Source organism: Varroa jacobsoni, unplaced genomic scaffold, assembly GCF_002532875.2.
Source record: "Varroa jacobsoni isolate VJ856 unplaced genomic scaffold, vjacob_1.0 scaffold_391, whole genome shotgun sequence".
Taxonomy (NCBI): Eukaryota; Metazoa; Arthropoda; class Arachnida; order Mesostigmata; family Varroidae; genus Varroa; species Varroa jacobsoni.
In genome coordinates this window covers 153,356-166,114 of record NW_019213293.1, presented here as the reverse complement: position 1 = coordinate 166,114, position 12,759 = coordinate 153,356, and the positions used below count along the sequence as shown (strand labels likewise).

The following is a 12,759-nucleotide window of genomic DNA, read 5'->3' as shown; positions in this document are numbered from 1 at the left end:
CTCGTGCCACGTGAGGTCTGGCAATAATAATGTTTTAACTGCGATATTTGATCTGGGCGATTAATATTTAACACATCTATAATTTTTAGCCCTAAAAATTCCTAGAAATTACTAAACGTATTATTTTCACGATTTTTGGTAATATAACTAATGATGGTCGTAATTTTGTATATCACTTACATATATTTAATTAGTTAATGTAACAAATCACATCCTTTTCGTCCTCTTTGATAAAAATAACTAAAAGAAACGTTTATGAAGATTTTAATAATCCTCACTACTTGGTCGCGATCTATCTATCTATCCAGGATGAGATTCGTCCTACTCTAGTGGAGAAAACGTCAGTCGCCGTAAGTCCAGGAACGGTGAAAGAGAAAGTTCAGATGCTCAAGATGACCTCCGAAGGAAATTTAACTGCTCCAGCACCCCAACCTCATCAAATGCTACTCCGGTCGGCTCAAATGCAAAAAGATGCTGGAAGTGGCGCAAGTGGGTCAAGGAGAGCTCTGAGCTCACGAAACGTAAGTCTCATTTGGCCTACAATGTCCAGAAAGGATTAGCACGCGTAAGACATTCCTGATACCGCTACCTAGTTCATAGAGTAAGCTATTTTCTAATATGATAATAACCACTGTATCTAACATCAGTCTTTACAAACATCGAACAGTCGAATCACGATGCCGACGACAAATGCTCGGTATCCACCCTGGATCCTCTACGGCGCGAGTTCTGCCGAAAGGCAATGACATGTGACTACCAAGCGATGCAGAAAATGCTCCAGGAAGATTCTTCACTTGCAAGAGCCATTGACTACGTACTTGGTTATAATGCACTTCACTGGGCAGCTAAGTATGGCAATTGTGATATTGTTAAACTCATTGCAGGGACCTACAACGTTGATCCTAACATCCGAACACGCGGGGCTGTGAGTACCGACTTCAATAATAAATAGTAACGGACCGTAATAGGCAGGAAAAGAAAATCGTTACTCCATGGGTGTTCTGATCTTTACCTTAAATAATAATACATCCCCCAGTTTGAAAATTATGAAGGAAAAGCACTACAAGTAATCCTGTTGTGAACTATTTTCTATGAACCGTGTAATCACTCATTCGGAAATGATCCGTTGCTCAGTCAGTAGGAAACTGCTATGCAGTATGGTACATCATGATATTCGTTTGTATTTAGGGGCAAACACCACTGCACATAGCCTACATGTTCAACCAAAAGGCGATCATCGATCTACTGATTATGACATACGGTAAGCATACACTTTTTCGGAGTAAATAATGGATAGATTCGGTAGTATTTCTTCAAATTCAAGTTTTAAAGAAATGTAAGTCTCTGCCGTAAACTAATAGCTATTTTTACAACGTCGGTATACAGCCGCATAATGCAGCTTGCCAAGTGATCTAAAAATTTTCATGGATTTCTATGATGCCGCCATTAAGGCGTAGCTCTCATCGATTAAGAATGCTATCAAACCTTCTAAGTATTGAGAACGTATAAGAAAACAAAGCTCAACTGGTAATCATTTATATTCTTATGCTCCAGCTTTGAGTGACTTGAAATCTATAAACAAAATGTTAGGAGAGCTAACATTGTAGGACTATCTATTTTCAGGCGCTCAAAAAGATATTCGCGACTTCAGTGGTCGGCGACCGGATTTCTATGGCAATCAGAAAAACGTCGAAACTCTTCGATCGAAAATTTACCACACTGAGAAGGACAAGGGCAAGGAGGATCGGGCTAAGGAGATTTCAAGTAAGCGTCACCACAGGTGGCCGATATGGCCTAACAAGGACGATCATAATGCAGTAGCACAAAACCAGATGACGAAGAATCGCTTGTTGACCCGTCAAATATATGACACCGGTGCAATTACTGGCAAGGTCAAATCACACCGTAATTTATTCGACCGGCTCCGGAATGCACAAGATGATATTTGTGGAGGAGACAAGTGGGGGCAATTTGGCTCAAGATGGCGAAAATGGCAAGAGCTACGTAGCATCTCGTTAATCGAAAGCAACAAACTAGAAAATTTCAAGAATAAACATCACAGACAACAACGAAAGCAGCCGAATCAGCAGATGTACAAGCGAGACCAGCAACGAGCAATAGAACTTGACGATTCGATTAGAACAGATCAAAGTTCTCTTTCTTCCTTTGTGGAAACGAGCAGTATTGAACAGCATGAAGACGCCGAAGTCACAAGTTACTTTTCGGAAATGGTGGAGCGCTCCAGTAGTTCCCCCGAGTTTTTCACTAGTAACAGTAACATCTCCATTTGAAGCTCCAAAGTGTTTCTATTGTTATTAGTTTACAATATTTATAAATACCCTCGGACTTCGGACATAAAGTACGTAGGTAAATAGATGATGACAACCAACTTCATAACTACATACGTAAAAATATCGTTGCTGCATTAGAGATTTTAGTAGTGGCCTCTTTTTTTAAATACGTTCCTCGTGCCTACCGTTACGTGAACCAGACTGCACTATATTATGCTCAGTAGCTGTCAGCAAACGACAAATTCTTAATATTGATAATGAACATAGTTAGTGCAATCTAACTGAAGACAAATGCTTAGCAATACTCGGGCATTATTTTCTTTCGGCTATCTTCAACTGCACGTGCATGCTTTCGATAGTATGAATGAATCCAGCAATAGAGCACAAATCGTGGACAGAAGTTCATTGTCCTTACGTTTGCAGCACCAAATTAGGACTCGGTTACGTAGTCCTTATTCAGTTTGTAAACATAAGAAGCCAACTCAGCGCATAACTCCTTTACCTTTACTGATTTTATCCTTTGTTACAAAAAGTTAGAAGTTTTAATGGGACTTAAAACTTTATTGTGAGATGTACCACGCCTGATGGAATCGGCCAAGAGCATCTGAGGGTCTATACTCTTACCTATCCCCTAAATGCATATAGTGTATTATACAATTAGATCGACACAACTCTTGTTAGATAACTAATGTCTGCCACATGCCAGTTTTTATATATAACGTAAGAGATCCGTCCATCGCTATCACGTATTGTGCGTCCACGTGGCATGCGCACGTCATTCGTGCGGCTGCACCCATAATTTGCGTGTTATAACGGCGTAACCTTTTAGCTGTGCGGTCTTCTGGCCGGCCATCGCTTCTGCGCATGCGCTTTGTCGCTAAAACTTCTTAGCGGCTTCGCCGCCATCGCATTTATGTCCATCACTGTACAACGAACATCGCCTCGACCCGTCTGGCGTCAAGCCTTTAGTGTTCAGATCTGGCGATTTCTTGCAGTATATGGCCGTTTGCTCCCCTTACGGTATTTGTTTGGCCTTCGCATTTCGTCAAGCTCTTTTTCTTAGACAATAGACCTTCCCAGCCAAACAGCTCTTCCGTCCTTTATTTCAGCTAAAGTCCAACACCGTTACCAATACTAGAGGTTACAACAGAAGAGGCTTGTCTATGTTAAAAATCTGACCAACGGTTTCCGCGCTACTAACCTTGTCCTCCATACTCTACAATTGAGCATAAATTGGTTGGATGAGCACCTGACCAGAAACCGAGGCCAAGCGGTTTGGTTGTTTCTACAGGTTTAGTCGGACGTGGTCAATGACAGTTAAACTAGTGATCATCATAAGGGGTATACTATTAGGGCAACCACTCAAACAGCTTGTGATTTGTCTAGATAATTTCTGTGTATTCGTAAAGAATTCTATCTGCAAGATCCTATCAGTCAAGTAGATTTTTTCCAGCTTCTTACTGAGAAACTAGCAGTGCTACTGTTGTACAAGAATATGGGGCTTCTTAAACTTAAATAGTAGGTCGAATGTAGAGAATACAAGCTGCTTTTGTGTTTACGGCTAGAAGACTGAACGTTCATATATTGTTGAAGCTCTGGATATCACCTCACTAGACCGACTCTCTTGAGTCTGTCTAACAGTCGATCTGTTCAGACATTTTTAAGCCGATTCCATATGCTCCACAAGCTATAAGCCCTGAGCGGTGGGTGTAGGCTAGCAAGGAGAAATATTTTGCCCAGTTTTCGTGGGGTTAGTCTTTTTTTGACTGTTAACTAATATATATATATATATATATATATATATATATATATATGTACACATATATATACGGTTTGACGGTTATTTGAGAATTGAATTAATCTCTTTTGTTAGTCTAATAAACGACCTTGTTTATGTTGTTCAATAAACGAATAAACACGATATTCAACTATGGATGTTTAACTTTGTTTTGCTATCGATAGACGCAAAAAGAACTTGATTGTTACCGTAATTAACGCGCAATAGAACAGAAAGCTCATGTTGGCACAGCAGCGCTTCTTGTTACATTCAGCTATTATGTTCGTAGTAAATGAGCGATCATCCATGAGAAGCTAGATCTAAAGATCACAACGTCAAGGATACCTTTAACAAAATGAAAGCAGAAATGAGGTGCATTTACTCATAATGTCTATAAGATCTATACATATGGAATCAATGAATTTTTGATCCTAAATATTTTATTCTCAATATATCGCCTCACTAACTGTCACATAAAACTGACCACGCTATTGTCGCTACCGCGGACGACGTGCTAGAAACGGTACCAGCAACCAACCATAATTAATTTCGTGCTGCTCCATGGAGAGCAATCGAAGCAAACTAAAAATATAATTCCAAGGCACCTTTCCTTACGGTCAATTCATCATTTCGCGAAATCACGCTACTCTGACTTGGTCACGTAACTACCTCTAGCTGTTATCGTCAGGGTATTTCATGTTGATGAATATTACGATGGTAGTCACCCGACGATAGTTTCCTTTGTACATCATGCAGTTTCAACCGATAACGCAACGATAACTTACCATATTTTTAACTATAATAGAAATTGTTAAGTATTTTTAGTAATTTCGTAGTGTTATACTGGTAAGTGTGCACTAACATTTTTTTTTCTATTTTTCACTTACCTACATTTTTAGCTATTTATCAATCGAAGTATGTTTTGGTGTAGAATTACGTGTCCTTTAAAGTATCCGATGCAGTAGTCTCTAGATTTGTCTCTAAAAACGGAGTCCCTGCGTCTCTCTGTGACCTCATTACGTCATGTACGCAATACTTCGTCATGTACACATTTAACGTGTCATTTTCTTTGTTCGTATTTTGTCTGCCTTGATTTGTATGGCTTTGTGTTCAACTTCGCGCCCGTTTGCCTTCGTATAAAAATTGCCACCAATGCTTGACATCTCTGTGGACAGAGCCCGAACCGAAACCATTCGCTAAGCGCTATGGCTCGTTCAATGTCAACATCAAGAAAACTTTGCATCATTTAAACCTGAAAAACTGGGAAGGTCTCGGTGGACTTGAGGAGGATCGAGAGTCGCACAACAGCCTGCCACCATTACATCGCTCTAGTAGGAAATTGCCAAAAAGAGCAAAAAGGACGGCATCACTTTTTTCCTCGTACGTTATATTCTAAGTTAGCAAAAAAAACTGTTTTAGAATGCACAGAATTATTAATTTAAAAAAAAAAAACATTCAACAACATTTTAGAAGAACGGACTGGGATGGCTTCATGCTGTGGCATAAGCATGTCAAGCGTGCTTAGGGAACAAATTTCCACGAAACACTTCCTTAAAAATAGAGAAAGTAATGATCGAACAAGAAACGACAGGGATACCAACTAGCCCCGACACTGACGAATACATGGTCTAACATCTGATTCACACATGTTCGCGAATAGCTTCTGCACACAGCGTCGTTGGGTTCTGTATAAATATATCTAATACCTTTCGTTTATATATACTATATTACCTCTTTCTTTTCAGTGTAACCGGTCGGTCGAGTTCAGTGCACACGGTAGCCGAAGGAAAACAAGATTCCGATTCAGATAGCGCGTACGGCTTCAATCCGTAACCGTTTTAGGAAGATTGTACCACGATTTATGGTGGTGGGCTTGCCAAAAAAGAGCGTGACAACAACAAGCCGTTCAAACTCGAGCTAATTAATCAGACTGTATTTATGACAGCATAGAGTCAGCTCATCGGTGCCCGACCAGATCGTTTGTAAGCTAAGATTATTATATATATTGTACATGACAAAGAACCTCCATTTTTCCAAATAGATTTTTAATATAAGATAAACTCCGCACATTATTTCGCAAGCGATAATTCCGCATCATTGCTCAAATTCGGCTACATGTCGGACTGCAAACGCTGTGCGGGGAAGTAGTATCATACTTACGCAACTAGAAGTGGCGATACCCACCAGTGCCAGCTAACGGATGCAATACTTTGGCTGCTATTTCGACTTCAATTATACAGTTTTATCTTGAATTCAGATTTTTAAGCGATGGACAACCAACTTAATTCATGACGTCCACGGTGTAGGTATAGAGCTTACTATGGATATGTGTACATAGGAATAGTATCTATTTACATGCAAGTAGATCAGTGGTACCGATATATATATATATATATATATATATATATATATATATATATATATTAGTTGGCCAAGCACAATTGTACAAAACTATTTACAGATATAGTTGTATTTAGAAAACATTGCACCAAACACCGCAAGTGTATAAATGGCTGATTCGGCTGGCGTGGAGTCAAAGATATCGAGCTCGATCACTGTTTGGTGGCTCTGTAACATTTATCAAATCCGTCCGCTACTTGTGATATTTGTGTTCTGTAAATAAGTAAATAAGATCTACATCTGAGCGCCCGTCAACAGTCCACGGGGTATATATGTATATATATATATATATATATATATATATATATATATGGAAAATAAATAGACAAAGGTCAAAGTCTTTGTACACTAACAAAGCTCAGTTGATATTGCCGTCTTTATTTTATATATGTCGTCTTGTCGCTTGGCGATATACACATAAGCACCAAAAGGCATTTTCCTAACTTACTTCACTATTTGGAACAGTCATACATTTATGCGTATTATTATACAACTACCCAACCACTTATAACTGTCTGTTACATTTTCCTAACAAGTCAACTTTTATCTACGTTTTCATTAATCTACCTAATCACTTTGTCACAAGATTTGCGTCCTCATTTTATATCTGTAATTTCTTCTGCCAGGCATCTGTGCGCGTGTTATGACAATAGCAGGTAATAATTATGTTCGCACTTGGAATTTCCCTCCTTTGGTGATGTACTTAACTCCTTTAAATGGCTTGTAGCTCTGCAACAAATACACAATAAAATAATCACACATAATTGAGAATTTTTTAGAATTTTTGGGAAAAAAAGAGAAAGGTAACTCCATATTGCAAAATTACTGTCCCAAGCGATTGCAAAACCCACAGCTGATAGATAGAATAATGGACACAACATATGTTCATACTTCAATAATTTAGTTGTCGCTAAAACCCGAACAATAGGTACTAATAGTTACTAAGGTTAGTTGCTAACCGAAATTTGTGTTAAATGAAATGCATACGGTTTGATAAATTCGAAAGGATATATGTTAATGAAGTAATTATCATCTATCTACATTATGGCCTTTTTTTCTGAAGTCTGACACTGAAGTCTTAGAAAATTTATCTTATTAAAAAACTATACCATTCCAGCATATTCATGCTGCGTAGCAAGGTAAAATTTCTGCTAGCATACTGTTAGCATGGAAATATCTATTGCAGCTACGTCACACTACGTGTTTACGTAGCTCTGTTACATTCATGTAACCCATGCTATTCCTAGCATACAGAGACATTACGATCATTATTATCCTACCGGGGAAAAGATAAACCGAGTCGACTTTAGTTGCAGCAGTTTCTAGCAGCTAAAGGCGAGACACACCTCTGCAAGGAAAAGTCGAAACTTCTTCTCCACAAGTTTGAATACCGCGAGCTCACGATTTCTATTCGGCAAAATGGTAAGTCATGTAACTGAACTTCTCGCATATTTTTTAGTTACCCTTCCGACTTTAATAGAAGACAACATTTCACTCCACTGCCCAAGCGAGCACCGGGTCAAAATTAGTCCTTCTAATTAAAAGAAAATATATCTTACTGGACGGTCTCGATCATTTTCCATGGCACAGATTTTCCAACTTACATCAAAATTAGTTGGACGCCAAAAGTGTATCTACCGTCAGCTCTTATTACTTCGCATGTGTTGCCTTGTGTGCTGTGTTTGTTGGATCTCAGTGTTTCTGCACATGTCCATCACCAACATGCAACGAACGATGATGACCTGTGAGTTCCACCTGTATTGCTACCGCTGAGATGTATAAATTCATGCGATGTGTTCAAGGTGCATTATATTGCCGTGCAAGGATTAGAGCAGTTTCCCGTATGATGTATGCAGCGTTTTAGCAACGTGAATGCACTAGCTGGAGATACTGATGAGAGAAAGCGCAAATTATTAATAATAGAATATACATTAAAAGAATAAGCAGTTATGAATAAGCTGTTGTTATTGCTACTGAAGTAACCTATTGACTTGAACAACTATTGCGATTTAGGTTAGACTCCAGGAGGAGACGCCACGTAGGTTGGCCATCACGTGCCAGGAAGAACAGCCAGCTACTTTCGCGCAAGCGGTCGCAGCAAGAGACGATGAGAGAGAAAAGCACAATGTTGCGCTAGCTCTGCTTGTTATATTATTAGTGTGCTTGTTCCTTAGCGTACCGGACTTGGGGCCACGCGTCTGTGGAGAATTCCCGATTCGTACTCGCTCAGGCAGTTCGCTCCTTGGTACTAAAAAGTGCACCGTTGACGAGAAATAGATTGATATTCCTTTATATCAGATTTTGTACCTGCCAAATGCAGTTTTTTTTTGCACTTTTTCTATTCAATTTACAATTAAGCGCTATTTCCGACGAGAAGCTGATGCCAGCTTTAATGTACATCGTTCTACGGATACAGAGTAAAATGGCCAGTGTTTAATTAAGCGCCGTCCGTTGGCATTACTGTTAAACGAAAATTTTAATTGGACAAAAATTACGAATTTATCTAGTGTTCATACGTAAATAGTAAAAGAATTGTGTCCGCACATTAAGGAAGATCCTCTCAGTATTTTACTGTATTGAGTGACGTAGTTGGGAAAAAATGCAGTTACGTATCTGTGCTAGCAACAAATAACGGAAATGTAGAAATACGTAAAGATCTAGAGAAATGAACCTTAGTAGATTAAAAACATGGAAGAAGATTTCGGAAGACCGATTGCTTACATAATTCGAATATACTGTGAAACGACCAATAGGGTGTTTCCAATTAGAGTGAAGTCAGTTTAAAGTTTGCAGAAACAAACGGAGGCAGTAAAGGTAAACAAAGACGAGTAATGTTTTTGGTAAGCAAGCTTTCGTGTCGTACTTACCTCTCCATACATATCTAATCGATTCACCTTAACGCCAGAAACGGCAAGGCTTTGGATGTTGAATTGTAGGGAAATTACAGGTTGAGTTTCTGGTGGGGGACAACCAGAAACCATGGAAATCGTACCGCGGATGTTTGGCACGCGGCCAACCTGAAAAGGTTGCAGAATTACAGTTTCGCTAAATACAAGTTTCGTTTCCACAAGAATACAGTAAACAAAGAAAAGTACACACTGACTAGAATTCACGAACGATTTTGCTCTCGTATAGGTAAATTTACCATCTAATAACCGTCACATTTGGGAAAAAGAGTACAAACGGTATTTAGCTTAGACACCTCAATCTTTCCGATGTTCCACACTAGCAATTTACTCGTAGGTTCAAATGAGTATTTTCCCTGACTGGCAGTTAGTGATAAATTCAGGACACTCTTTGGCATCGACATCTCGAGTACCACTTCGTCGATTGTTTTTCCCATAGTTGATTTGGGGCTCACGGTCACATCAAGCCGACCTCCTCCCCCGGCTTCACGGAACGATATTTGGTGCCTGCAATACAGCACACAATTTAAAAATACATAAAATACACACGCGACGTCGAGATACATGAAGTGCCAGTCGTGGTCACATAATATCGATACACAAACGACTAATTGTTGCAAAGATAAATATACTAGCTATCTAAGTTAATTTTTGCTTACCATGATTGACATACTGGCTATCTAAGTTGATACTTGCTTACCGTACATAGATTGGTATTGCGACATGATTCTGATTTTGATTGCCTATGTGGTAGGTCATCAAGCGAAAATTTCCATCAGGCGGGACAAACGAAAGAACCTTTTCAGACTCCCAACGACGAAATCGAACGCAAGGATGGAACGAGACATCGTCGAATAAGCGAGGATTGACGAAGTTCAACGTAAGATCTGGCATTCCCGAAAGTTTCATGCAGCAATCGATCTAATCAAATAACGCACATATAATCCACAGGAAAAATGATAGGTATACATTAAGTAATGTTAATAGTGTATATGTGGTGTTCTTTGCACCATGCTTTTTTATAAATTAAAAGAGAAACAACTCTAGGTACGTTTAATATTAGGTTACCCATGAAGGTTATCGTCAAAGATAACAAGTAAATTATAGAAAAATACGTCCAAAATACCTTCCATATCTTAAGCTTTCGATTATCATAATATTACCCTTCCTTGAATTTCAGCGGAGACAATTGCACCCGTTTTATCTATAATAGCATCCACCTCTTCGATGACATCAAAATACGCCTCATTGTTTGTGTATTTTACTCCCGCGCGGCGCCACGGTACACATGAAAGCTGACCAGTTGGGAGCGTCGATGAGACATTGCTCCGACCTGAAAAGCGATAAGAGAAGTTTACACGCTTCAATATCAATTGCTTTCAAGAACCACGGAAGTTTATAGGAAATAAAACAATATCGGCAAAAATAGTTTACGAAATGATTCACAAATAGCTTCTATTGGTCCCTATAACAACGACCGAGACTTTTTCTTCATATAGACGAACACACATCTAGAAATCAAAACGAGTACAAAATTAAGTAGGTACGAAACGGTAGAACGAAAACGTGATTATCTTTTAGTTATTCCAAAAAGCCTCAAAGCACTAGAACCGATACAAAAATCTTGTTACGAACCTGTTACTGTATTGGCAATCGTCCGAAGTAGATTTGGAGGCTTGATCAGCTCTTTGAGAATGTTAAGTTCTGTGGCGAGAGGAAATCCATTGTCGAGCATCTCGTCGAGCAATTCATATACAACGACAACATGCTCCTTTAATACGGCTTCACCGCAGTCCCCAAAATAATCTGTGAAGGTATCGACAACTCGATGGAGAAACTCAATCACGAACAGTGGCGGCACTGCAAATAAATTAATGTCTCACAATACAATACAATACAATACAAATATATATACCTTGAACATTTTCTAAAACGTGTTCGAAGATGAACTTCTGCCGTTGTAATGTCGAAAAAGGTTGTATTTAAAATACGAACAAGTAAATTCAAAAATTTAAACGCATAATTACACAATGGCTTTACCTTCTTTAAAAAAAATGTCGTTCGAAGATAAAATGTTTTTAGTCTCTCGGGAAAAATAGGAGAGCATCGCGAATGTTTAGCGTGGTATAGTCAGAGCGCTTTCAGAAACGAAATGAAAAGGTGGATGAAAATATGCAGATAAAGATGTGTAAACACGATTACCTTCTGACATAGTGACTGCAAGGAAGAAAAGTTTGTTTCGAAACACGGAGATGAGATAATGATGTGGTGTGGCAATAACAGGCGGAATGTCCTGAAGATTAGATACTTTTGCCTGGGCATCGAAAAAATAGTCGCACACTGAACGTGCGATAACAGATTTCCAATGTTTTTCGAGTAGTATATCCCTGCAAAGACAAAAGTAAATTTGGCCTATTAAGTTTGCTGCTGGTTAGGGAATGCATAGAGTGAACTATAAACGCTTAACTCGACTTCTCGAACAACAAGTTATTATTAATGGTTTTATCTGCTCAGATCTATGAGGATGCCGTGATGCGTAATAATCGAGTAATACGATTTTCCGTTGCTGGTGTTCGACGCCACCTTGATCTCTTCACCTGGTCATCAGCTGGTAAATTGGGTTTTAGGTCATCTTAAATCGTTATTCACTGATTTACTACACATTTGAGAAAAAGCAACCACAATCCAGATAACTCAGGGTTACACTGATGTTTCACTCCGCTGAAAATCACTCGTGATTTATCATAAGCAGTCGAAATAAATCCACCTCGTCTAAAGTTACCTGTGTTAAAGCTCGTGTAATTATACTAATTACTTATATAATGTGGCGTCAATACGAAGTGCTCAGGCTTCTCACAGCTCGACATAGTCGTCGGGTTCCAATTCTATGCTATTAACTTCAGTTTCATAAATAAGCTTTCATTTCAAAATATCCTTAAGCTATTTTAAGATTTGTATAAAAGTTTTGTGGACCATTTTATATTTTAATCTTTAATATATATATATATATATATATATATATATATATATATATATATATATATATAACTTTTTAATTCGACGAAACAAACCAGCAAAAAATAAGCACTACTCCACTCTAATGCGTCTAGATGTAGGTGAGAAGTTTTTCGCAAATTCTATAGCAGATAGAACAGATAGAACACATATGATTATATTCCGAAAGGTGTTTGCGTTGCACTGCACAGGTAAAATGCTCTATTTTTTTGCACGTATGATTGTACTAAGGTACTTACCCAGAGGGATTAATGATAAATAAACTATGTATCATTTTGATACATTCATGAGTGGTAGAGTTCAGATCCTATGTCACTATGCTATTTAAATGGTTCTCCTCACAGATGATAGTCACTTCGCACATTAACAC

General features: G+C 38.6%; 2 protein-coding genes across 5 annotated transcripts in view; one reads left to right on the top strand and one right to left on the bottom strand.

Moving 5' to 3' along the window:
• sowah (ankyrin repeat domain family member sosondowah) overlaps window positions 1–6,829 on the top strand; it is a 26,375-nt gene extending 19,546 nt beyond the window's left edge. For 2 of the 3 annotated variants that reach the window (XM_022832447.2, XM_086968111.1), the window contains exons 6-9: window positions 309–521; window positions 668–925; window positions 1,189–1,261; window positions 1,624–4,226. In XM_022832447.2, the coding sequence (XP_022688182.1) occupies window positions 309–521; window positions 668–925; window positions 1,189–1,261; window positions 1,624–2,291 (1,212 nt within the window). In that variant the 3' untranslated portion in view covers window positions 2,292–4,226. Of the gene's footprint in view, window positions 1–308; window positions 522–667; window positions 926–1,188; window positions 1,262–1,623; window positions 4,227–5,243; window positions 5,449–5,813 lie in introns of those variants that run through there. The other variant, XM_086968112.1, reaches the window with a different exon arrangement.
• On the bottom strand, window positions 6,801–12,759 carry cm (AP-3 complex subunit carmine). Of its 2 annotated transcripts, XM_022832449.2 has the most exons (9): window positions 12,629–12,759; window positions 11,577–11,761; window positions 11,010–11,234; window positions 10,538–10,707; window positions 10,075–10,295; window positions 9,671–9,881; window positions 9,336–9,485; window positions 8,648–8,716; window positions 6,801–7,197 (listed from the first exon to the last, which is right to left on the bottom strand). In XM_022832449.2, the coding sequence occupies exons 1-9, from the start codon at window positions 12,661–12,663 to the stop codon at window positions 7,132–7,134; spliced, it is 1,332 nt and encodes a 443-aa protein (XP_022688184.1). In that variant the 5' UTR covers window positions 12,664–12,759; the 3' UTR covers window positions 6,801–7,131. The 2 variants fall into 2 exon arrangements, with proteins under 2 accessions (XP_022688184.1, XP_022688185.1); XM_022832450.2 differs by lacking the exon at window positions 8,648–8,716.